This window comes from Fusarium poae, chromosome 4, assembly GCF_019609905.1.
Source record: "Fusarium poae strain DAOMC 252244 chromosome 4, whole genome shotgun sequence".
Classification (NCBI taxonomy): domain Eukaryota; kingdom Fungi; phylum Ascomycota; class Sordariomycetes; order Hypocreales; family Nectriaceae; genus Fusarium; species Fusarium poae.
Window position 1 is genome coordinate 2,832,182 of NC_058402.1, and position 26,016 is coordinate 2,858,197.

The 26,016-nt window shown below is 48.0% G+C and overlaps 7 protein-coding genes across 7 annotated transcripts; 3 read left to right on the plus strand and 4 right to left on the minus strand.

The window, feature by feature from the left end:
- Window positions 1-99: 99 nt before the first annotated feature.
- On the plus strand, window positions 100-4,339 carry FPOAC1_010972 (uncharacterized protein; the record flags this gene model as incomplete). Its single annotated transcript, XM_044855359.1, has 2 exons — window positions 100-2,083; window positions 2,328-4,339. The coding sequence occupies 2 exons, from the start codon at window positions 100-102 to the stop codon at window positions 4,337-4,339; spliced, it is 3,996 nt and encodes a 1,331-aa protein (XP_044702672.1).
- A 2,366-nt stretch (window positions 4,340-6,705) lies between these two features.
- Window positions 6,706-8,109, minus strand: FPOAC1_010973 (uncharacterized protein; the record flags this gene model as incomplete). The annotated part of the gene is made up of 1 exon (XM_044855360.1): window positions 6,706-8,109. The coding sequence occupies one exon, from the start codon at window positions 8,107-8,109 to the stop codon at window positions 6,706-6,708; it is 1,404 nt and encodes a 467-aa protein (XP_044702673.1).
- Window positions 8,110-14,801: 6,692 nt separating this feature from the next.
- FPOAC1_010974 (uncharacterized protein) lies at window positions 14,802-18,546 on the minus strand (the record flags this gene model as incomplete). Its single annotated transcript, XM_044855361.1, has 8 exons — window positions 14,802-14,951; window positions 15,012-15,163; window positions 15,218-16,600; window positions 16,651-16,855; window positions 16,910-17,207; window positions 17,872-18,094; window positions 18,148-18,445; window positions 18,511-18,546. The coding sequence occupies 8 exons, from the start codon at window positions 18,544-18,546 to the stop codon at window positions 14,802-14,804; spliced, it is 2,745 nt and encodes a 914-aa protein (XP_044702674.1).
- Window positions 18,547-18,925: 379 nt separating this feature from the next.
- On the plus strand, window positions 18,926-20,096 carry RFC4 (replication factor C subunit 4; the record flags this gene model as incomplete). The annotated part of the gene is made up of 3 exons (XM_044855362.1): window positions 18,926-19,029; window positions 19,083-19,303; window positions 19,357-20,096. 3 exons carry the CDS (start codon window positions 18,926-18,928, stop codon window positions 20,094-20,096), a joined length of 1,065 nt encoding a protein of 354 aa, XP_044702675.1.
- Window positions 20,097-20,301: 205 nt separating this feature from the next.
- FPOAC1_010976 (uncharacterized protein) lies at window positions 20,302-20,679 on the minus strand (the record flags this gene model as incomplete). Its single annotated transcript, XM_044855363.1, has 2 exons — window positions 20,302-20,461; window positions 20,510-20,679. 2 exons carry the CDS (start codon window positions 20,677-20,679, stop codon window positions 20,302-20,304), a joined length of 330 nt encoding a protein of 109 aa, XP_044702676.1.
- Window positions 20,680-21,293: 614 nt separating this feature from the next.
- Window positions 21,294-22,475, plus strand: FPOAC1_010977 (uncharacterized protein; the record flags this gene model as incomplete). Its single annotated transcript, XM_044855364.1, has 3 exons — window positions 21,294-21,343; window positions 21,399-21,675; window positions 22,020-22,475. The coding sequence occupies 3 exons, from the start codon at window positions 21,294-21,296 to the stop codon at window positions 22,473-22,475; spliced, it is 783 nt and encodes a 260-aa protein (XP_044702677.1).
- Window positions 22,476-22,703: 228 nt separating this feature from the next.
- Window positions 22,704-24,459, minus strand: FPOAC1_010978 (uncharacterized protein; the record flags this gene model as incomplete). Its single annotated transcript, XM_044855365.1, has 3 exons — window positions 22,704-23,809; window positions 23,861-24,118; window positions 24,177-24,459. 3 exons carry the CDS (start codon window positions 24,457-24,459, stop codon window positions 22,704-22,706), a joined length of 1,647 nt encoding a protein of 548 aa, XP_044702678.1.
- Window positions 24,460-26,016: the final 1,557 nt, after the last annotated feature.

Here is a 26,016-nt window from a genome sequence, read left to right on the forward strand (position 1 = left end):
ATCATCCACGTCACGCCACGCATCCCGAGCGCTTTAACTTACCCCCATGTTCAAACGATTCCCCAGATGAGTGCGACATTTGTTGCATCATCAAACCAGATGTTTTCGGCTTTTGGTCAACCAACGCGGAGTCCTTCTCCAGCGTTCAATCCTTTCGCAACTAAGTCTGAAGACAAAGGAAGCGCATTCGGTCTTGACGGCGCGAGCGATTCTTCCAAGACGAAACGGAATAAACGAGCATCAGCATTTGGTGACCATAGCGACAGCGAAGCGAAGTGGAAGGTCAAGACCGGTTTTAAGGGAAAAGATGCCAATATGAGTGACGGAGGCGGTAGGCTCAACCCCCGTAAAGGTGACGACAAGAAGAAGATCAGCGGTTCAAAGAAAAATCCATTCGGTGCTGCCCCTTCTACCAAGAATTCTGCAGGTCAAAACGCGCGCAACAATGGCTCTAACCCATTCGCGACAACGCGTGATGAATCGCGACCAACCTCGCCATCAAGCGTCGACACCCAGGATGATCACATCCCCGAAGCCCACCATTCCGATGACCCTCATGCCAAAAGAGTATACGAGCAGTTGCGGAAAGATGGTATTTACCCTCCTCAATGGCCGTCTCAACCTGGAAACCCTAAGAACAAGGGCGAGGTCTCAAAATTTCGCGAGAAATACGAAACCTACCGCAGTAAGGCACGCGCCTCACTCACAAAGGCTGGCCTAATCGACGACCCGGAAAAGCGAAAGACACTTCAAGATGCGATCGACTTCAAGGGTATCTGTGAGGATATGTGCCCCGAGTACGAAAAGATCACGCGAATCAACGAGATGGATGTTCATCAGCCCGAGAAAAATCCCAAAACAACGTTTGCCAACACAAATCGCATGATCAAGAAGCTTGCCCGTTCCGCTGCTGGTCAAGAGGCGCCTCTTCCCATGGATGTTCGATCGATCCCGGCTCTCAAAAGGACTTTGGATTATCTTATTGATGATCTATTACGCGAAGACAGAAAACTACCAGGTTTGCATGGCTTCCTTTGGGACAGAACACGAGCGATCCGCCGAGACTTTACCTTCTTCTCGTCTCTTACACCTGATGAAATGAAACTGCAAGTCTATGTTTTAGAGAATATTGCTAGGTTTCATGTCACAGCACTGCATCTCCTCACCCAAGAGGGTAAAGCACCCGAAGATTTTGTGGAACAACAAGAATTAGAACAGCTTGGAAAGGCTCTGCTATCTCTCCGTGATGCCTATGACGACTGTAACGATCAAGGCATCCGCTGCGAAAACGAACCCGAATTCCGAGCATACTATCTCATATTCCATGCATACGACTCAAATATTATCGAAACTCTCCAGCGCCAATGGAAGCCAAATCTTTGGAGGGACTCTGATGAGGTTCGCACAGCAGTGTCGCTGGTCGAGGCTCTTCAGAACACCCAAGATTTTCATGGGCCCCTCAAGGACGCACCATCATTAGCTGCATCATCAGCATACCAATCATATTTCCGAATCGTCGAGGATCCCAAAGTTTCTTACACAATGGCCTGCTTCGCAGAATGCCATTTTCCCAGACTCCGCCGTTGTATCCTATCTGCTATAAAACGAGGTCTTGCTAGGCCTCGCGAGACTTCCAAGGATGTCACAGCTGCTGAGCTGAACAAATTCCTTCGCTTCGATACTGTTGAGCAGGCAATTGATTTTGCAGAGCTTCATAATATTGAATTCGGCGAATGCGAAGAAGATCCTTCTGATCTTGGCCGTCAATACGCAAAGCTAGACAGTCGAGTTTCATTACCTCACCTTCGACTACAACATCAATTCTCTCACAATCTGGTTGAAAAGAAGCGCGGCTCAAAAACACTTCCTCAGCTTATTCACGAGACTGTATATGAAGATACGACTCTTGCCAAACCTGCAACTAACGGATTTGCTGGAGCAAGTGCTTTCACACCAAGTACTCAAGCTACGAACAAACCTTCGATCCCTACTGGACCCAAATCGACATCGCCGAGTCCCTTTGCATTGCCCAGTGCATCTGGTGGATCTTTGGGAAATAACAAGGCTGTTAACGGCACCTCAGGTAAGATCCCTCCCCTACTGTTTAATGTGCGCCAAAGATTCTGCATACCGTGGCTCTCTGCATATACAACTATATGTAAAGGCCTTTATTTTGCAGGCGAATAGGAAATCGCATTCAGCCGGAGACTCGATAAGCCATCGCTCCTGAGATATACTCAAGAGCAACACCGTTGGCTCGAGACGAACCACTGGAAATCTGGCAAGGACACGCCTAAACCACTGGTTCTGACGTTTGTATTCGCTAGGGACTACATTCAACGGAACCACACCCACGAACGGCTTTGCTGTGCAACAACCAATATCACAAAAAAGTCCTTTTGTTTCAGTTCTGGCTACCACGGCCAAACAGCCTGTTGGCAATCCATTTGCACCAGCTACTTCTGCATCTAAGCCGTCACTGCCTGGCAGCGCCCCTGCTAAAACAGATACCGGCTCCCAGCAGACACAAGCTCTTGGAACAGCGCAACCTTTGAACCCCTTTGCCTCTTCATTCAAACCACCAACCACCATAGATGAGCCAGCAACGCCCAGCCCGTTCGGCCAACCTTTCACCTCCGCAAGTCAAGAGACTGGACCGGCAACAAAACCGACGTTTTCCTTCCCACCGGTCAAACCTGCAGTCTCGGCGACCGAAACCGCTTCCAGTAAGGAGTTGACAGACAAACCACAGAACCAAGCTACAACAACCGAGTCGAAAAAACCACCTACCATCAACTTCATCCCTCCTACCCCTCAACTACCTTCATTCCCCTCTAATACTGCAATTCAACCACCAAATCCATTAAAATCGAGCGCCAGTAACAGCGCTACACAACCAGCACCCACAACAGGGCTTGGCTCGGCCAAATCTGTGCCAAGGAACGAAGAAGTACCTAAGCCAGCAACAAGTATTCTTGGCTCACAGCCGCCTGCTGCGTCAACACCTCAATTCTCGTTCCCATCCATTGGAACACCAGCTTTCCCGGCACCTCCCAAGAGCAGCGATGTATCTCCACCCTCGACGGTCCTGGCAACCGTTCAACCACCAAAAGAGCCCAGCCCTCCTCCGGCACTGCCAGCTCCACCACGTGATCTTCTTGATGACTTCACTAAGTGGTTTGTTGTGGGTGATAACGGACTCATGGACGAGTTTCAAGCATTCATGTTAGACAACATTCTCCAAGGTGTATATCGAAAATATATTCGAGACGAAGAAGCAAAGAGAAAAAAGGAGGAGGAAGAACAAGCCTGTGCAAAGGCGGAGCAATTCCGTGTCTATAACCTATCAGTCAAGTACTTCTATCGTTGGAAGGAGATTGCACGCGATCGACGCCTGAGTCAGCTTCGTCGCAGTGGCCGAGAACAAATGAGAGCCTACTACGAGGAACAACGAGCAGCGCAGGCAAAGGCTCAGAAAGACGCTGCTCGTAGAGCGGCCCGTGAAAAGGCTGAGATCGCGGAATTGAACCGATCGGAAGAGTTGAAGGACTTTCTCAAGCACAAAAAGCCCAGCAAACGTCGCCAAGCAGAAGAGGAGAATGCCCTACTCGCTTCTGGTGTTTTATCCGGAATCGACAACGAACAAGAAGCTATCACCAGGATCGTGCGTAGAGCGCCATCTGTTGCTAGTTCTGCCTCAAGTAAGCAGTCCAGCGCATCGTTCTCAAGAGGTGGCTCCAAAACCAGGGCTCTTCGGCAACAGTTCGCTGGCGACCAACATGCCGCCTTCAGGCGCTCACTGCCTCCTATGGCCTCAAGAAATACCTCAAGCCCCGAACCCGGCAATCGTGTCAGTAGGGTCTCCGAACGCTGGCGTCTCAAAGCTATGGGTATTGTTCAATTGCCTGATGGCACGGCTGTGCCCGACTCAATAGCAAATGAGATGCACCACGATAAAAAGAGACTTGGTGTTAGTACAATGGGCCCCCCCAGTAGCTACCCCATCCGCCGAGCTTCCGGAGGCGATTTCGCACGCTCAGAAACACGGCACCGCATTTCCAGCTCACACGATACAATCGACACCAGCGAATCTGACAGTGGCGCCACCAAAAACAAGAGAAAACGTACAACTGAAGACGAGGACGAAACTACCCAAGAACGGCAAGCAAAATCCAGCTCACATAAAAGGGTCATGAGCGATGCGCAAAATCTTATCAACGAACTCCGCTCTATGAGAGAAGAGATAGAAGAAGGCGCAACATGGTTCAAAGGTCAGAATGACAGGCTACAAAGCGAGTTGATTAGCAGAAGCTCGACGCCCTGGGATCAAGACGTTTGATTGAGAAAGGAGGAAACAAGAAATTGTGATTAATGGGGGTGACACTACTATCCTGAGTATATAATACTACAATTGGATGGATGTGAGTGGGAGGTATATACCTGTTCCAACAGTTGTACTTTTGAGTAGCGACCTCGCTGTCTGTTTGTGGACAAGGGTAGCATGATTTAGATTTGGTTTTGAAAGGCATCATGGCACAAGGGAATGATTTCGCAAATACACATATCCGGCGTTTAAAGCCAAACTACACACATTATATGTCTCGTTAATTGTGATGACCATGCCTTGTTGAATTGTGTGCTTTGGGGACTTGGTCTTGTCCAAGTCTTTGAGCCTGCTTACGCTGATCGTCTCGATGCCAACAGTCAAAGGAAAACATACCGCCCTATTCCACAAGATGGTCTAAGAATGGAGCTGGGTACTCGACATATTACAACGGTAAAATAGAAGTAGTCAGATAATCCTAAATTGGAAGTGATAGTCAAGTCAACAAACTGTATACATGACACGATTTAAACCCAGAAACCACTTGCACGTGTTTTTGCGTCTACTAGTAGCATCAACATCAGTATGAGATTAAATAACGTCCTGTGGAGGAGCTTGGGAGCTGCTGAGGAGTTGAGTCGCACCCTCTACTTATTGTTAGAATCGACCGCTCGGACATTTTCTGTTTCTACTTATTCTTCTGTCAGTACCAGGAGGAATCCCATATCTTCTTCAAATATCTATAACACGAAGAGATTAGAATTGGAATTCTCATAGCCGACACGATTTAAAGTCCTCTCTCAACTTGTACGAACTGGAAGGTAGGAAGCTTTCCTCGTTAAATAAGACAATGCCAGGACACTCCCCAATCACGCTCTGTTCAATTTTGTTAAATCTATCGCCCAAGTCTTGAATCGTCGTCGGCGTCGAAGTCGATCGTGGCGTTCTCTACCCCTTCTCCAGCCGTAACGAGATATTTGCTGAGCTCGATTTTTGGCCATTCCAAAAATTACAAACAGGGCCATAAATCTCTTAAATACCGGCCTCGTCATCTCAGTTCAATAGTCCACTCACATCCCCCACACTTTGTCGACATATCTGGCAGCTGGTTAATCTGGGGTGCAGAGTCTGGGGGAGATAAGAGGAAGCAGCAAAGATAACGCCCCCTGACTTTGACCACTACTCTCTTTCAACTGCTACTCAGATAACGGAGATTTCTTGCCCCTTGTCACCCCAGATTTCCCCACGCAGCGGCGTTTAACTTGACCAGGGAGAGGTACTTGGCAAGTCGATCACTCTGAGATCATAGTTGATCAATTTGTTGTTGATGTTACGAGATTTATATCTATCATGTTCCATGCTGTTCAGGCTCTATTCGAATGCACGTAATTAGTATGAGGACAATCGTAGTGAAAATGATCCATAGAGTTTGCCTTCAACTCCCCCACGCATATGAACATGGGAACCATGATCAAGAACATGGAGGGCGGGCACGCGGGGGGCAGTCAAGTCTATTGACATGATACATCACAGTTTAACCTGGCTATAACAATCCAGTTGCAATATTACACTGCATGTATTCGATGTAAGGGGCAGGTAGACGTGGCAGTCTTATCCATGACGTGGTGGTGTTGATTGACACATTGTTCAACTGGTTACTATTCTATCTAGTATAAGAACAAGCTAGAAACCTGTCAAACTTTTCCCTCCGACTCATATTATTATCCATTTTCTACCACTTCTATCAGTATCCGTAAATCCGGATACTGAATGAAACACACACTGTTCAGGCAATCAATGATAGATTCTGAGAAATGTTCATCGACATGAACAACACAAACAACAAGCCGGCATGGGTGTATACCCAAGGTATGTTTTCTACCCCTTGATCAAAAGGTTCATTTACTCTTGTCAAAGATTCTCGACGAGACAATCAAGTATAGGACAGAGAGAACATATATGCAGCAACGACAAGTGTTGACTATATATACAAAAACAGAAGAGACACCGCATCACATCACACAAAAAGCAAGAAAAGACGGATGGTAATTCGTTAATTTTTCAAGTCATCCAATGACCAAGTCGTGATACAATCATTCAGGTCTTAAGCCCACCCCTGAGGAACGCCTCTTGATAATTCGCAACTACTGTTGGACCAACAACCGATTAAAGCACAACTCCCGCCGAAATGCAATGCCCACCAGGTCCAACTCCACGATCAGCCGCAGGATTCACTGGGGCTTATAGATTTGACTACAGATTCTTCCCATTTTCTTCTGTTCTTCTTTTTGAACAGCCTTCCTCACTTTCTTTTTCGTGTCGTACTTTTCCATCAAAAAAATTCCGGGACGCCATAGGCCTTCAAATATCGGGCTGCCTCATCATGCTAACCACTCCTCCTCGTCGCGCTTACGGCCTTTTATCACAAGACCGTCATCATTTTCATCGTCGCTGTTGTCGTCGTCGTCATCGCCTTCGTGGATCCTCAGTTGCTCGACCGAGTGTGCTGCGTGTTGCACCTCCTCGTCGTCGCTGGAATCATCTTCCAGCATCCATGTCAGGCCGTTGGCTTCCTCTTCTATGGGAAACATCTCTCTGGCGTACTCTTCGATGCCTCGGGGACCCTCCCATAGTTCCAGAGCTTCGCTTGGACAGCTAATTTCAACCTTTGGATCTCCAAAGTAAGGCGGTTGCTTTCTAGGATCCCTTCGATTGGGGTCGTAGAGTTGCTCAAGAGCCACGAGCTGCTCCCGATAGCCTTCTGGGATGCGGACCTTCACCTCGATGGGTCCATGAACATAGCGCACAGGGCGACCAACTCCCTTGGAGAAAAGGCGGCACACCTCCTTTGGGGTCAGGTACTCGTATGCAAGTGCGATACGCTCTCCATTCCACTTGGCAGGGCCGTCTTTGAAAATTTGGAGAACTGCAGGACCGACGTCGTGCTCGGCATCTAGCCAAGGCAGCTTGGCATCAGGGTGGAAAGGTGCTTGCCATCTGAAGGAGCCGTCCTTCTGTAACTCCATGCAGAAGAGGGGGTATTGAAGAGAGGTGAAGTTGTTATTGTAAATGCCGGTATAAACAAAGGTGGCAGGCATTCTCAATTTGCGCACATACTGCTCAACTTCATGCTTGGCGGCCCAAAGGGGCAGCGAGGGCCATTTAGTATCATAAGCAGCATGGTCGGGCATTGATGAGTAGACATAGTGCTGGATTCCGGCTCGCTTGGCGGCATCGGCAAGGGCTTTTCCAATGGCAATCTCGTCGCCGTAAAAAGTGGTGTTGATGAAGGCGAGTTGAGCTCCGCGGAAAAGATTAGCGATCAGGTCGTAGTTGACTCCGACACCAGTGAGAGGGCCATGCTTGGTGACATCGCGGTTTGCCTCAGAGGGCTGATGCCTCGTGTACAGTTCGCCAACAAGAACGGTCACGTTGGGGTTCTCGGAGACTTCAGAAGCGATCACGCCATCCAGATTTCTCAACTGAGCGCGAACATGGTAACCAACAGCGGTGGCGACGCGAATGAAAGACGCAGCCTGTCGCCCGCTGGCATTTATGACAGCGATGGTCTTGTCGGGGTTTGACATGAGCCTCTTATAAGGACGAAAAGTTAAGGAGTTGTTTCTGGAATTCGCGAGCGGAGAAGAATCGGAGTAGGATGATCTCGAATGCTTGTGCTGTTTGTAGAAGACACCCGTCTGGGGCTGATGTTGAGGCTGAGTCTGGTCGCCCGGTATTCGAATGGGAATGCTGGCGGTCATGGACCCGTTTAGTTGAGCGGGCATGCTATTGCAGTGCTTCGCGCTCTGTGTGTGTTGTGGAAAAGAAAAGATCACTTTCGCGATCGGGAGGGAGCAGCCACCGGAGACGGAGCGGAGATGGCAGAAGGGCCTTTATTAGCCGGGACGGGTCAGAGCAAAGTCAAAGCCGGTACGGTGCTCAGTATGCCGGTTTAGGGGAGGCAAAACAGATACGACCACCAAGGAAACGGTTTAGGTGCAGGCGGACAAAGGTAACAGTACAGACAATCTGTACGTAAAACTCAATGTATGGTGGTGGATCAGCCAGAGGGCAACCGATGCAGACAGACAGGGCTGTTGGTCTGTCTGAAAGGTCGAGAGGGAGGAGGGGGGGAAGAAAGAGGAAGATCGTGAGAAAGTCAACCAAGAAGAGAAAGAGGGGGAGGAAAATATAGAGAATTTCAGTCAAGACAGAATCTCGACTAGTTGTGAGCAAACCCCAGTAAAAGAAAAGAAAAAGAGGTCACGATGCTCCGTCGCGGCGTTGCGCCAGGCTTGTCTTGACTTGACTTGCGCTCAGCGTACGCGCCCCAGTTCCTGGGTGGATTTAAATAGGTAAGGTAAGGGTAATGAGAATTGAATCCAGTCCGATCAAACAGGCAAGCCAGCCCAGCCCTGGCCCCAAGCCAATGCAATGTGCGATTGTGGGTGAAGGTGGATTTGGAGAATTGACGAGCTTTTGGTCTCGTTTTCGAAAAGTCCTAGCGCTGATTGATTTCAAGGGTCCTTCCTGTACATACGATGCAGCAGGAGAGAATGGATGTTCGAAGCACTGACAATCCAGATGAACGAGTAGTAGAGGAGAGTTAAGACGAGCTGATGATGAGAGAAAAGGTCGACTTGCAGCTGTAATGTAATGTAGGGGGATCCGTAGCACCGGTCAAGGTCAGGTCGATCTCGTGTAAGAACAGTTCACGAATAGAGCAGAATTGGTTGGAAAGAGCTAGGCTCTGTGCAAGTATAAGATAGGTTGTAGTTGCAGTTGAAGTCGGTCGGTGTGTAGCAGCCGTACAAAAGAAGAAGAATCTATACCTTTGTAAGGTAATGTATCCAAGGCAAGACAAGGTACGGATAGGATGGGATGGTAATAAGGGTGGTGTCGGTTTATGGCGTGCGGTACAGGCTTTGATAGCGGGGAGGGGTGTGCCAAAGACGGGGTGGTGTAGAGATAGCGCCGAGTCCTTGAAACCGACTGCCAGTAGTGGAGATCACTCGCTGTAATGCGCACACAAACGAGGGTCCTCGTGGGTTCGATCTGGGGCCAAATGTGATGGCGTCGATGAAGCCCAAAGAGGTTCAAGTCCAATTTGAGCGTAGAGGGACAAGATGCCAAGAGAAAGAGCTGCAAGTAGCTCCAGACGGACAGCAAATTTGAGCAAGAACAATCTTGGAAATGAGGGGTCTGGGCTGATTTCCTTCTTTCCATAGGTGCCCGTATAGTAGTAGACTACTACCTACTAAGGTATGAAAAGATCTTCTTTGGTCCTTGCTCGTGCCCGCTGTTTAGTTCGGGCCTGACGCAGCAGGCGCAGAAGCAAAAGCACTCCATCCGTACCTACCTGCTACGATTAATAGTCTGTGTGTGACTCGGCCCAAACTGGATAAGGCAACCAATCAAAAGGCACGGTTCAATTCGTTATCAATTACATCAGAGTTCCTGATTCGATAAGACACGCCTGTGATATCCAATGACACGGCCCTCGGATCTTTCACTGACAGTCTATCCAGGGCTGAAGATTTACTTTGCTTGCAGAAGTGCAGTAGAACACGATGGAAAGAATGGGGAAATGGGGAACATGGCAGAAGATTGCGGGTGGAAACCGGGGAATGGCTGGCAGTATTCGCTTGCTTGGCCCAGCCTGGCCTGGCCAGATCAAAAAAAGATCGTGAGAATGAGGGGAAGCCGGAGAAGGGAAAGGGGAGATAACAACAAATGGATACTTGGTCACAATGGGAAACTAAAGTGGCCATTGCTGCGACTGGTGACTAGGGACCGGCATGGAAGACCGACTCGACCGACTGATAAGAGAATTGGCAGTCAGTCAAAGGAAAAGCCATGTTTAATTCAACGACACTACATAAGTACCGCGACACGCCTCTGGTACCTTTGTTGATGGTATGATTGTGCGGCAGCTCTAGCCAAAACAGATGTATCGTCTGATACAAGGGATACATTAACAGTTGCCTTTTTTGTCCATCAGGCTTTTGGTCAACGAGTCACCTGTCTTGTTTCCCTACAGGCTAACTCAGACGGAACCACTCCGTGTTTCTGCTCTTATCAGTACTTCCACCATGTACTGTACCCTTCCGGATGAAACAGTTCTACACTCTTGACCGTTATTTCAAGGTTGGGAAAAGGGATCGTCCTCTCCAAGATGAGACAAGATACGAAAGGGAAAGATAAAGAAAAAAGTGTTGTTGCGCTGTGCTGTGCTGTGCTGTGCTGTGCTGTGTTGTCTCTTCAACGGCCATGTCATCAATGGCTCTATCACATACGCCCCTGCACCTGGGCTGCATTCCCGTTGACAAGTACAAGTCACCTTACCCTCGTGGTACTCTGTAGAGACAATGGGAATAGTGATTCCCGGGAAATCATGAAGCGTTACGTTAACTCACCACCCAATACGATAGCCCGGACCAATACAAATCCAGTAGCACCACAGGGACAGAGAGAAGGAAAGAGAAAAATTCAAAACCGGGCTGGAAAAAAAGCTTCTGGAGCCGTCAAAGTGGATAAGGATAGTGCTAGAAGATCGGTCTTGGGTGAAAGCTTGGGCCAATCGGGGCAAAAATTGATTGCTCGTGGTGAATGAGCCGCTTCCAAGAATTGTCTGTATCCGTACCTTGGTTAGTAGTTATCGCTATCAACATTGGCTTACAGTACACAAACAGTACAGTTTGGCACACCAAAAAGCCTGATCTGCCTTCTCGATATCGTTAGTAGACGGCGAAGTAGAGGCAACCTACACAATTGGGCCCTAGCATCTTATTTGCTTATCCGGCAATTTTGTTGAAGGCCTCAATTTGGTATCTCTGATTGGGGAACGCTTTTCCCACTCTTTAGTCGTTGAAAAAAATCGAGAAGGGGAAAAAAGACCCTCTTTCATTCTCAGACCAAATTCGACCAAGATTTGGAGAAAGTGAAGAAAAAAAAAGTCCGGGGGTGGCCAATCAGACTCAGGCGGTAACTTCAAGCTTGTCTCTGAATCGGCGATCTCTTATCGCTTAGAATTTTGTCTGAAGGTCTTGTCTTGTCGTTGTCTCGGGGTCAACTGACAAGGAAGCTTATTTAGCGCGCCTCCTTCAGCCATGAGGTCAACGTTAATATTTCCCTGCATGTCAGGACAGGAAAAGGAGTAGGGGACTCGACTCGTGAGCGGCCGATCTGGGTAACATCTTGGCAGGTCTTGCATACTATGTACAGCTTTTGTTGTCGTCAACTTGCCAGTGTCAGATTGACATTCACCCTCATGAGAGGGTGTTGACATCCAAAGACAATCAAATCACCAACCATTCCATGCCACCCATGTCATTAATGTCACATTATTACAGCAAGTATGTACTATACATACATACAAAGAAGGACAAGAGAACAAAGGACGGGGATCCGGTCTCTTCCTATTCGTCAATAGACGCCGACCCATTCTCATTACATAGCTTTTACTCGATTGCATCAAACAATTATATCCCACCGGCATATTTAAGCTGGATAGATAGAGTACCGGTATTCAGGTGCAATTTTGTTTCTCCTTTTGGACCCTGTCTATCTACTATAGCCTAACAGCTAGCTCACTTTTGTATTCCATCACAAGACCACGGCTGGTCCGTTCTATCAACCTAGCACCTGTTTTTTTTTTACTAAAACAACCCCTATGGTTATCAAAAAGGGTAGTAAGTTGAGAGAAACCTATTGACCCTTTTGACCTTGCGGCGTAGCGATTCCCATTCCCCCACGATTGGTACAAATGACGCGATGCTACGTATCGCTTCATCATCCGTAATCCATAATCATGAGAACTCTCGGGTGGGGAAGCCGATGTCTCATATCATGTCTCATGTCTATATCGCCTCACTTGTCTTGACATGACTTGTGGGTGCGCATTGCTTTCCGAGATTAGGTGTAATATAACGGAAGCATCAGTTGGCTAGGGAGAAGGAAACTCAAGTTCATGACTGAGGATTGATAAACTGTTATCGACGATAACGCCTATTCTACTATCTCTCGCAATCCTAAACTCTGATAAGGCAAGGCAACGCAAGTGCTAGGTTGACAATCCAATCAAGACCCGTAAATGGAAGTTGGTTGTTTTTCGAGATTATAGATACCTAGGTATTCGTACCTGCCTACTATCTAATCAATTATTTACATGTTGAATCTCCTCCTCGTTGTTCCAAACTCCAACTTGATCCCACCACCATCATCCTCAACTCAACTCAACTCAACCACTAAAACTACAACAAAAAACCTTAAGATTTGCCAAGACTACCAATCCCTGAGGCTCTGCCCGTGACCAACCTTATTCAATTATTGACCAGTCTTAGCAGGTGCCGGTCACTATCGCTACGGTCGTGCGAACCAGCAAAAGAATAACGTACCGACACTAAGAGATCATCGAATTCGACTCTACGAACGAGACACGAAGGGATCATCGCGTCGCGGGAGTGATCCGACCTGACCTACAACCAGGAACACACGCTTCCGGTGCTAGCCTTGAGCCTGGGTCCAGGTCCAGGTCCGGGCCTAGGTCTTGGTATGTACAGTGTATCCTTCCAGCTGGAGACGAGGCCAGTCCCAACCGGCCGGCGGCGAGATTTTCGTGGCAGTCGACCCTGGACAAGTTGCCCACGATAGGGTGGAGGCGAGGTCAAAGAAGTGCCGAAATAGCGTTCAAATTAGGTAAAAATAACGGCCGACTCTCCAGTCAAAAATTTTTACCCCGAATCCATTTCTCATCGACTTGACAACACGTCCAAGTCTTTAAGGCTGCCCATTTGCTCGTGCAACTGATACACATACTGATAACGACGTTGTCGTGGGATGGCCATGAATATGGAGCCATTACCTTGCCGTTTGGTCACCAGACTTGAAAACAAAGCGGATGAAGCGAAGCAACCCGACAGTTCGGAGTGTCCTGCCTGCCTGTGGACAATTACACAGATGTTTTAAGCAATCCAAGTTGGTGGATGAGCTTCCACTATCGGACCGCTAATCTTGTGTGTAGTAGGCGCTGCAGTTGATATTTGACATGCGGTAGGAGCACATTTTCTTACACAATCCCTTCGGATATTTTTACCGGATTGAATATAAGTGTTGTCACAGAATCCATCATGAGAGATTTTGCTTGTTATGAAATCAAGAAAAATTAATTCGCCATAGCCCTAACTCTACAGTAATGATTGATATGGTTGTGTACAACTTTGAAGTCATGTTGACGCATCCGACTTACATGCGGGAGTGTCGTTCAAGGATTACACGGTAGTAATCGGTTCAGAACTTGTTCTACCCCGTCACCTGTTCCCTACACCGAGTGATTGGCCAGCTCTGGAACCATGACAATGTTCTAGAAGCTTCAAATTCCAATTTGGCGGTCTATCAAATGCAATCGGTCACAAGTCCTTTTGGATAGACGTTGCCCCTTGAAAAAGGAAATTATGTACACGGGAAAATAAAATCATATGATGGCTGTCTGTATTTGTTTGCTTCATCATTCAAGGATACATCGGGTAGTGTTCCGCGCTGATAGCATTGGTGTTATGCAAGCTTTTATGCTGTGCACCCAGAATAAGCCGATGGCATTCCGACGCCGCACCTGGAATTAACATCTCCGCGGAGGCTGAGTCCACTAATATTCTCACCCAATTCCCCGGATCGACGTCATAAATCCCTGCAAGCAGACAATGCCTGGGTTGGCCTTGGTCACTGTTAGGATGAGAGACAAAATTAGTAGGTCAGTTTATGCTACTCAGATCGAGTGTCTTAAGCTGTTTATTTTTGTACTATCAAATTCAAAGCCAATTTGTCCGTTACCCACTAAGCTGAGTTTGGCAGCGTGTTGTGTGGTGTACAGAAACTCTTATCATGCCCAACAGAAGCACGTCAGTTATTTCGCAATCTTGGTGATGAATCCTACAGATTAGATGCTGTTGGTTCTTCTCTTATCGGCGCCAGATTTGGCCAACGTACGTGGCAATCTTGTAGGTTTTCGGGCGACCATGTATGAATGCTTATTAACCCCTCAACAACGCCTCGGCTCACAATAGCTGGGCATGCTGATAGTAGAAGAGGAGCTTCATCAATATCTGAGCGTTCTGCGGGGATTAACGAACTAGTTCCCCGGATCTCCTTTTTCCCCAGATAACGGGCCTAGCTCGGGAAGTTTTGTTTGGCCGTGTGTTGTTGCATAACATGTACCTAGGTAGGTAGGTAGGAATCTTAACTTAGTAACTTCATGAGAGCCACACCACCCTTACTCTTACTCATAGAGGAGGCGGTGACATTCCCCTCCCGAGAACGGCTTGTCTTAACCTGCCAGTATCATTATCTTGCATGGGATCCTTCCCCAACATTTAACGGAGGCTATTATAGTCTTCCCTAGTCGTATCTTTAGTTTCATAGTAGAACATAATTGACTTGAGTAAGATCCACGCCTCTATCTACAAACCGCCTCCTAGTAACATCAGCTGGATCCGGGGTGGCTGGGTATCCAATTTCCTGGTCCCATGATGTCCATCTCCTCCAAAGGCGGCGCCCTCTCTATCCATGTCTGTCCGGTATCCTCGTTCCGTCCAGCATCGTGACTATGAGCAAGTGATATGTCCAGATAGCGCTGTCTTGCCGTTAGTTTGAGCCTCAACTCTCATGTCACCTCCTGGACACGGCAACTTACCCAATCCATGTTGCTAGCTGCAGTATCCATCCAAGCCGGATCGAAGTCGAGCCCCTCCGTCCCCATATTCGGAAAACTCATGCTAGTTCCTGCATCTCCTGTGAGACCCAGATTCAGGGGTGTCTGTTCTGATGCAGATCCAGTCGAGGTGTCTGGATTGATGTCAGCATGTGGATTATTTGTCACCTCCGTGTAAAAAGTCCTACTCAGGCCCAGAGATGATAAAAGTCCCGGGTCCGCTCCGGTCGAGCCCATGGTGCTGGGGTCTACCGAGGGAGCACCCAGTGACGAGGATTCGTTCTCGATGCTGATAATAGACATAGTTTGTTCATAAGTGTTTGTCGATTGACTAACTGGAACTCCGAGCTTAGTCAACATTGTCGCAAGTGTGTCTGCTGTCTTTTTGACCTCGGACACGTCTTGTGAGACATCGGACCAGATGAGATGAGATCGCTTTATCATGTCGATAAGTTCATCCTTCGTAGACGCTGCGTAGTTGCCTCCGAATTCTGAACAGTTTTCGTTCTTGGCCACAAGATAGATTACCATAGCAGCCAGCAAAAAATCATGGACTGAGAGGGATGAGACAAACCAAGCGTGATGGCTCAGAACATGACCCGGTTTAGAAGCTTCCCAGATAATATGTTGATAGTTCAGCAACGATAAAGCTCCTTCCAGACATTGCCTACGTGAGTAGTCATGTTCTCGTTGTGGGATTGCTTCTGCGAGATATCGTCGGTGCAAGACACAGCGACATTTGTTGTAGAGGGCAGTCAGCCCGAATCTTTGAATGAGTAACACTGGCGGATCTCCTACGCACTCATCAAGCGGACGCACCATCATGAAAGCGGGAACGTTTTGCCAGGTGTTCTGCAGTAAATCGTCAAGTTTCATGACTTCGGCGTAGCTTGGCGGCGTCAAGGCATGAGCTTGCCGTGCTATTTGTCCAAAGACTCGTAGAATCTGTGTTTTGTGGATAGGATATGTCATAGACGTCCAATCTGTCGAAGGTCGGCTGGAAGGTAACTCTGTTGAGCTTTCATCAAAATCTTCATCCTGCAAGTTTCGTGGTACTGTAGTGTCCGTTTCGATTCCCTGTAGCATACTAGGAAGGCCCATGTGGAAGGATACCAGAAATTCAACTTGAATAGCCATGTTCCACATGCGCCGTCTCATCTCACCTTCAAAGGGCGAAATGTTGGCCAGTTTGCTTGGATCTCTATGAAGGCCCATCTTGAGCATCAAGCGTATACACACACCGGAGAGCACGTAGCAATTCATCTGGGCTGCACGGTTGAATAAGAAGTGCGACTCGACATACAACAAGAAAGCAGGTAGAGTTGCTGATGAAGGCTGTGTGTATTTACCCCAGACCAGAGCCCATCCTGCGCAGGCTTTGTAGTGGCGAATTCTGTCGAGAGCTGGGAGGGGAGAGTCGCCCTCGAGTTCAGTTGAGTTGATGAATTTGTTAAAGAAGACTCCGAGACTGAGCATCATGAACAACTGAGCTATCCAGTGCAACGAGGTTTCCTCGGGGTCTTGCCAGAATTTTGCATACTGTCTGGTGAAAGTCGGCCGATGGACAATATCTATTGCCTGTTAGTACTTGCATTGTAGGCATCTAATAGAAGACATTTACGTTGCGAAGGACTCATTGAGGCAAAATAGCGTGAGATGAGTCTATCTGCTACCTTGCGGTCCGGTAGACGACCCAACAACTTCTCTCGATTTCTTGGACCAGCTCTGGTATTCAACATGAGTTCCGTGGGGTCGATCTCATCTGCCAAAATTTGATCTTCCTCCGTATCATCAGGCTGGTCAAAATAACTCTTCAGGTCTTCAATCTGAAACATTTTCAGTAAGAGCTCTAGATGTAGCAAGCACTAACAAATACTCACATCTTCCAGCATGGCCATGCAATGTGTTGCTCCAACATACGTTGTTGTTTTGTCGCCTCTCACCACTTGGCCTTGCACCTCCGGACCGGTAGCTCCATTGGTAACTCTAGAGCTGTTTACTAAACTCGATCCTGCTGTTTGGACTGAGTTTTCGGAGTCCATCATCTCCCGTACCATACCTTCAAGCCGCTTTAGCCTCGCTGACATGCCCTTAGCTGGCCGCTTTTTCTCAGGCTTGGGAGCATAAGTGCACTGCGAAGCGCGACCCTTTTTGTCGCATTGGCTACATGGTTGCTCTCTATCGCATTTAAGCTTTGAGTTTCGACAGGGCGCGCACGAAAGTAGGATGCGAGAGCGTTTTTGACGAGCTTCAGATGTTGATGACTGTTCGTTATCGTTTGGACTGAGGTCCAGCTCCATAGTTGATGATATCCTGTATTGTAATGGTGTTCTTTTTCTTTTGGAAAGAGTGGTACAAGTAAGAGTATATTTTTCACTGTGCTTGCATTTTGCTTGTTGAATTCGTATTGTATGCGACAACTGTGTGCCTAAATGTAAGACGGAACTCATGGGTTGTGTGATTGTGATAATCACCCAATCACACGCTATTGAAGGAACCTGTGACCACTTATACATATAGGTACCGGGGTAGTCGATTAGCAGATTTCACTATACAGAAGAAAACTAGTCGAGGAAAACACTAGAGTGTTACCACAGTAAGATCAACGGTCATTCTCAATTGTATGGTTAGATTCTTGATGCTTGATTAACTCCTTCAACCACGGCTGTAATCTACCCTATAACCAGACAACAAAGTCAAGTCATATAATAAGATAAGATATCAACAGGAACTGCCCATGTAACGCATCGTAACTCGTAAATGCAATTTTCCATTCCCAAATAGCAAAAAAAAGAAACTCCTCTATGAGTCTGGTGCACCTGGCAGCCTTTCTATCACGTACTTGGCACGTGCCACACTCATGATAGGCACACCAGGAATCTTGCGTAGCCGTTGCTTGAGCGCCTTATCGTTTGTGCCCACAATGTAAATTCTGTCCTTCTGCACTCGGTCTACCAAGCAGTCATCAGCGTACACACCCTTGTGGTCGCACTCAAGTCGTGTCCATCGCTCGTCTCGCGCAACCCTCAATGCCAGCCGGTACTTGGGTCCAAGCTTTTCCAACTCTGTCGGATTCATGTCAGTAACGTTTCAAGACGGTTGAAGAACAATAACCTACCAGCCATGACACACGATGTGATGATAGGGTTACATTTTGCATAGAGACAATCCATCATGGAGTCGAGAAGAGAGAGCTTTCGCTGGACTGAGTGACTGAGGAAGTTGGTATCGACGAGAACGCTGTACGGCGGGACGAGAGCTGTGTTGTGCTGGAAGAACATGTTGCTGGGCATTTGGGGAGCTTCTCGGATAACCTCGCCATTGATAGTCTTCTTTTCCTTCTCCTTCTGGGCCAACTCAGCCTTGAGCTTGTTCTCCTTCAGCCTGGCATCGCGACGACCGATAACTCGCTTGACCTGTCCTTCATAGTTAGCATGTTGAAATTTGGTCAACTTTTGCGCCGCTTATCGATAAGACGCACCTCTGCGAATTTGCGAGTCTTTTTCTGGACACCCATGGCTGACAGTTCCTTGGTGAGTTTTTAAAATTCGAGTCGCAAGATTTTTTTGCGGATTTCTGACGATACTTCTGTCGCGGGTTGTCGAGGATTCGTGGGTTGAAGGGGTATCTTTGAGGTATTGGAGGGTATCTATGCTCTTTGGTAGACTCAAAAAAGTTATCGCACTGACAAGATTTTGCCATTGAAGGATGGAAAGCGGTGGCAGGAGTGGGGCTCCTGATTCCTTCCACAGGTACACACGCACGGACCAACTTTCCTGCTGCTGCTCGACGCGTCTCATTTCTCTTAGTCGCGTAAAGTGATTGACATTCATAGATTGGTAAAGGACTCTAAGGCTTCAGCTTCATCACCAACACCATACCACATCCCACCCAAAATGCCTCCCCAAAAACCTGAAGAACGTGGCGAGTCATCAAACTCAGTCACAAAAGCAGCTCTCGCCGCTTCCACTAACGGTGCCCCAAATTATGAGCTCCCATGGTATGCTTGTTCTCTTCATCCTGTTAATACTATCGCTCACTGCTGGTTGCTAGGGTGGAAAAGTACCGACCAGTCTTTCTCGATGATGTTGTCGGCAACACAGAAACGGTCGAGCGACTAAAGATTATCGCCAGAGAAGGAAACATGCCTCATGTTATCATCTCGGGTATGCCAGGTATCGGAAAGACCACTAGTGTTCTATGTCTGGCCCGGCAGCTCTTGGGTGATTCATACAAGGAGGCGGTCCTGGAACTCAATGCCAGTGACGAGCGAGGTGCGCATAATTCCCCTTGCATGATCGGTCAACCGACTAACATAACCAACCAGGTATCGACGTTGTCCGAAACCGAATCAAGGCCTTTGCACAAAAGAAGGTCACTCTACCTGCAGGTCGCCATAAACTTGTCATTCTCGATGAAGCCGACAGCATGACTTCGGGTGCTCAGCAAGCCCTTCGACGAACTATGGAAATTTACTCCAATACGACACGATTCGCATTTGCCTGCAACCAGTCCAACAAGATTATCGAACCCCTACAATCACGATGCGCCATCCTACGATATGCCAAGTTGACAGACGTTCAGATTATAAAACGACTAAAGCAAATCATGAATGCAGAAAATGTCGATTTCAGTGAACAAGGTTTGGCGGCACTGGTCTTCAGTGCCGAGGGAGACATGCGACAGGCCATCAACAACCTTCAGTCTACATATGCCGGTTTCGGTTTCGTGTCAGATACCAATGTCTTCAAGGTTGTCGACTCACCTCATCCAATCAAGGTGCAGGCAATGCTGAAGGCTTGCTATGAGGGCAACGTTGACTCCGCACTTGACACGCTTCGAGAGCTCTGGGATTTGGGTTATTCGAGCCACGATATTATTAGCACTATGTTCAAGGTGACAAAGACAATCCCCACACTGAGTGAACATTCGAAGCTAGAGTTTATCAAGGAGATCGGCTTCACGCATATGAAGGTCCTTGAAGGTGTGCAGACACTGCTTCAGCTCAGTGGGTGTGTTGTTCGCTTATGCAAGATCAATATGGATCCCAAACGCTTTAGGGTGTAAGATCTAAGGACAAGTGCATGGCAGGCGTTGGAGTTGGTATTGTCTGAGCAGATAAGGGAAGATATGGTAAAAATGTGATTTTACATCGACGACTCAATGGTCATCATTCATGTGAAATATGTACGCCGTTGTACCCCCAGCAGTTATAGTCAAACTTTTCAGTGAAATATTCATAGCTTCCTGACTTTGTTTCCCAACATAGTCATTATTTGCCGTCGCCTTTGATGTATTCCTCCTCGTATCGTTGCCACTTGGCCCTGTCACCCATTAACCTCCTCTGCATTCTTACCCGTTGCTCATATGCTCTCAGTCGTGAGTCCGCCTCAATCATAGCTCCTGGAACCATGCCACACATTTGTAGATACCTTGAAATGGTTAGTGTAAGGCAAAGACGTTCTAGGATTTAACCCTACACTTTGAATTGAACCGTCATGGATCGATATAGCGGCGACCAGACGTATCCGGCAGCACCGAGTATCGCAGCACCAATTCCCCACTTGACAGCACCTGCGACACCTCCTCTGGCTGCTTCCCAGGCGGCATCGTTGGCCTCCTCACTTTGCATAGCATCGTGGGAACGCATGATGACGGGACGAATTGAGTGAGGCTCTATGCTCAGTACTTAATTTATGAGCTCAGGGTTTTGGGCGACCTGAGACCAGCCTGTTTGAGGAATCAATTGAGGAATTGAATAATTGAATTGATGAGAAAATCCTCATAAAACATCAGACGATATGGCCGCGAGCCTTGTAGAGAAGCCGAATGCCGCATGCCGCATAGTTCCGCTTCCATGACACAATCAAATTGGTCGAAATGTGGCGCGAGCTCTCAACAGCCACACTCACAGCCGCGATGACACGGCGAAATATCGGCCCTGACTTCGTGCCCCGCTATAGCGGATTCGCTCATTTAATGAATTTTTTTCTCTCAAGCTACCACCTTCTCTCTTTCCACTCTCTTCCATGGACCAACAAGCGCCGGGAACGAAGATGACACGCATGCAATAACCAAGAATGGTGCCTGGTTTCGCAAAGTCCCGCGCTTCTTCTCCTTCCTCATAAAACGCCGCTGAAGCTTTCGCTTGTTTTCTTTTTCTTCATTACGAGAAGAGAAAACTGTTCTTGACTCGGCTGTTTTATTTACTAATTTATTGCTACCACTAACTCTACATCGCGCAATTGAGCAAAGTTGCCCAAAATGGCGGACAATGTGATGACCGCCTACTGGGATCTCCCAGCTGTCTCTCGGTATGTCACTCTTCGCCTTCATGCTCCTTTGTCCATGTTGCTAACTATCATTTAGGAACCTTGTTACTGCTCTAGTGATGACATCCGTCACCTGCAAGCTTAACATTGTGTCGGTCTACTCGGTGCTTTATCATCCGAAATATCTGTGGATGTTCCCTCCACAGATCTGGCGCCTCGTAACATCCTTCTTCGTCGAGCTACACCCCATCAATTTGCTCATGAATTCGTTCTTTCTGTATCGCTACTGCAATCAGCTGGAGATGGGAAACGCTCGTTTCCCGCGCAAGGTCGATCTTGTCTTTTACATTCTCTTCGTCTGTTTAGTAATTCTGGTAAGCTTTTGTCTACACACCCGTGCCTTGCAACATTCCTATGTGCCCCTTTCAAAACCCCCCTCATATATCTGCCCGGATAGTGCTTTGCCTCTTCAGCTATCACGGTTCCTGGAAATGAGGAAGATTACCCTTGCACTTCGGACCGCCCATCATTCGCATATCAGGGCTGGTCTGTGGTGCAGGCATGGTGGGATGTCTATATGGATGGCTTGTGTGACTCCCAATTCACTCAAGTGGTTTTTTAGCTCCCTACATTTCTATATCATAGCAATAAAACATTTTATATCCCAAACACGTACCCGGATGCCTTGTGCCTGTACAGAGGTTAACGACGTCGCTAGATGATCGACTACCTTACCGGCTTGAACAGCATGCTGTACTTGAACGGCCTCATTCTTGCTATGGCATACACCGTGACCCAGGATCAGCGAGGCCAAAAGGCGCAGTTTCTCGTCCTTACCATCCCAGCTCAAACTCTGCCGGTCTGCATGATAGTCGCCACTGCCCTCATGGTAGGACCTAACGCAGCCCTGGTCGAGATTGAGGGTTTGTTTGCCGCTCACCTCTACGACTTCCTCACACGCCTCTGGCCCGAATTCGGCAATGGCCCTCAGCTGTTGAGAATCCCTTCCTGGCTTGAGCGTCTCGTACGGACTCCCAGAGTTCTCAACCGTGGTTTTGGTACCGCTATCCGACCTGGTAACTCGGCGTCTACTGGTAGCAGTAGTGGTGTGGATAAGGGTGGTCCCTTGCCAGACTCGTGGCGAACTCGTGGCCGAGGTCAACGACTTGGCTGAAATAAGCTCGTGGCCAACAGTCACTTAGTCAATTGCAGCATGTGTACAATAAGATAGAAGAATGATTATCGCTATAGACTCCTGCGCCTTGCCATATGTACCATATTCGTCGATCTAGAGAGCATTTTGCTCGGATATTGCAATTCCAACCAGTAACTCCAGGCTTGAACCCTAATCACATAAGACATGAATTCCCATCCTTGCTGTATCGAGAGCATCTATAATCTATCATCCATAAACACGACTGTTGCCGCTCAGCATTGGAGATTTGTTCGCCTCTCGCCTCTGCAGGTAATCTTCGTTGAATGCAGCTGGTACGTTCTTCGCCATAACGGGACCTCCGCCCAGTGGCTTGTCTTGAAATCGAGGATCCAGAACAGCCAAGGGTTTGGAAATTCTCATTTCTCGCCGAGGATCGTTTCCTAATGCCGATATCGGTGTCGCTGACTGCAGGTTGAGCTCTGGGGGAGGAGGGGCGTTCTTCTTGGGAATGACGAGCTTGTGCAGCGAGGGGAACGAGAGCGAAGGCAATCTTGGTCTGCCTGCATGAAGATCAGGTGCAGGAGGTGCAACAGCTGGAGGCTCGGGGACCTTTTCTTGTCGAGCAGGTGACGGGGTTCGGCTTGAAGCTGTACGGCTCGATGAGGCGTCATGTGTAGGTGCAAGATGTATGCCAAAGTCGTCCGTCGCATTCAGATATGTCTGTAGCGCATATGAATCGGGTGCGTAAGTCTTACGGGACTGGGAGGTGGTCCGAGGCTCGGGAAGTTTGCTCATTACCCTTGGGATATAAGCTGGGTGCGTTGGAAGAGCCGCGTTTGGTCCATTGGTCTTTGAGTGTGGTGCGTAGTGGTAGCTAACATTCGAATTTGTGCCCGCCATGTCTCGTTCGACTGAATCGTAATGTTGCGCATTGGACATACTGCGGATATGACCGCGAGAAGGATCGTGAACAGGGGGTGGGCGCCTTCCGTAATTATCGTCTTTGAAATATGACGACTTTTGTATGCCATGCATGGAGCGGTGGTTCATTGGTGTATCTGGTGGTGGTGACTCAATCTTGATGCCTGCTCCACGACGGGGTCGGCTTCGTCGACAGTAAATCCAAATAAGCCAAGCCATACCAGCGAGTCCAAGGCCACATCCTACCGCAATGCCCACAATGGTACCGGTAGTCATGGAACCAACAGGAGCACCGCCGTCGCCTGGGAGTGTCTCGTTGGTGTCTGGGTCCGTGATGTTGACCAGTGAAGAAGCGAATATCGTCCCGCTGAGGCCAACGATGTCACCTTTCTCGGGTTCCTGTATGCAGCCGGCTTTCAGGGCTATCAAAACTGCAATAAGGTCAGTAACTCGCTTACCAGATGGCAGAAAGAATGGCTTACAATTGGCGAGGTAGGTTTGATCTGACGTTGACTGTAAGCAGCCAATACACTCCTTATAGCTTGGACCATTGATGATAGAGTCTTCTGCCGTGCAATAGTCGAGCTGGTTGTCGGCATTTGACTTTAGTAAGGAAGTCTTCAGGGCTTCCTCAAGGGACCCGCAGGAGGTTTCGATGTTGCAGGGAGAGTTGGTGGTCCCTGAATCCACTGCATCGGGGTAAGAGTAGAGACAAACATCGAAAGCATAACGAACATTGTCTATGGTATGATGGTGTTAGCGGGTTTCATGACCTTCCGGCTTTTCTGTATAACTTACACAGAAACCAAAACACATCACTCTCTTCCTCCCACGTAGCCTCACTCTTCTGAAGACAATTGAGGCAATTCTTGAATCTAATGCCTTTCCCTGTTTTGGAATATTCATCGTCGCCACATACGATATCCGAAGAGTTCGTTCTGGAGAGGCTGGCGTCGCTAAGGGTGGTGTTTGAGCCATCGGAACACAGAGCAGCGCACTCCGAGTCGGGTGTTACTTGAAGAGCAAGTACGAGAGGCAGGGAAAGAGCCAGGCTGCTCAGAATCCCAGAAGGGTTCCACATGCTCGGCGGGTTCTAGGATGGTAGATGAGGTGATAGATGAATATGTCGGGGCCGCCAGAAAGGTTTTGGATCGGTCAATGTGAAGAACCAAGCATGACAGGCGCCAATTCGTTGCAAGTCAGATCTCTCAACTTCTGTGTAATCTACTGCGATTACAGATATTGCTTATTCATATGAAGATCGAAACAAAGAAGATATGTTTCAGTATCTTGACGAAAGATGCGTCGTTGGTTCTGGGTATGCGTTTAAGAGCGGGCGGGTGTCATGTCAGTTTTATCAGAAGAGTTGGAGTAGTACAGACATCAAAAGCAGATGGACAATCTCCAAGAATATCCATAAACTTGCATGGTTCTCACGCCTTAGCTTCCCTATTCCGGAGAAAATGCATTTTGAGTTTTTTAGATTATTATTTCATAGGATAGATAGTCGCCTATTCACCAAAGGAGTGTAAGAGTGTGTCATCCAAGAATAGAAACTTCAGCTGTAGGGATGCAACACACCAGCCAATAGGCTCTCACACTTCGGGAATCTCGCTGGTTGAGTCCCTGGCAGCTACCAATCAGGGGCTAGTAGAATGCTCTCTGGGCGGCTACGCTCAATGATTCCTGGTTTCCGATGGCCGGGAGGGGCTTGAAATTCAGTGTCTTAATCAAATCAAGACACGCGGAAGAGTTTCCCAGACGCCGGCCCGTTGTGCGGCCAGACCATTTCTCTATCGTGCTTGGCTGGAGAATGTTTGGAAACACGTCAATATCGTCCGGTTTCTGAGGAACGGCGGGGCAAGAACTAGCGAAGATAAGATTTTGATCAAGATACGCGGTCAGGGAGAAGAAGATCATCAGTCCATCATCTTGGAGGGGAAAGACACGTCCCAGATAACTGGTACTGTACTTCCCTTATAATATCTTTCTTGCTGCTGTTGGTTCATGGCTACAAACCCAACACCGATTCGATCTCTGTCTACCATTTCTGGTCCGTTCACAGCTTCGACCATGAGAATTGATCTCTTGGCCGCTTCGGTTAGACATTAGCTTGTTATTAAGCGCTCAGATTGCCGCAGACGCGACTAGTTTCGATGCCATTTTCCAAGTTCCTGTCTCGCGTTACTGCCCAAATTAGTAACATGCTCTCGTCGCTAGTCAGCGATGTGACTGTGATAACAGGTGCATATGTATACTCACATAGCGGGTGTGTGGTCTCCCATCCGTGATTGGATAAATATATCATGAGGTTACAATTATAAGACAATTTGGCGCCTTATCCAAATGAAGGACAGAGGCAATAGCCTCTGTTCTCGAGGGTTTTCTGAACTAGGTAGTTGAGATTGCAATCCCATCCGTTACGATGTATATATTAAAGGTGCCATCTCCCTCAGCGATCGACTCGTTGGTTTTTTCCTTGAGAAACTACTTCTTTTTCGCCTATTCCCGTCATCCGATGCCACTGGCTGTTTAACAATAATTCCAAACTGTCGAAGTAACCTAATGTCCAAGTTTTGTGACATTGAGCAAACAGTACAATGCGTCTTGAAATTTTCTTGTCGAAGTCTTTGTGAAC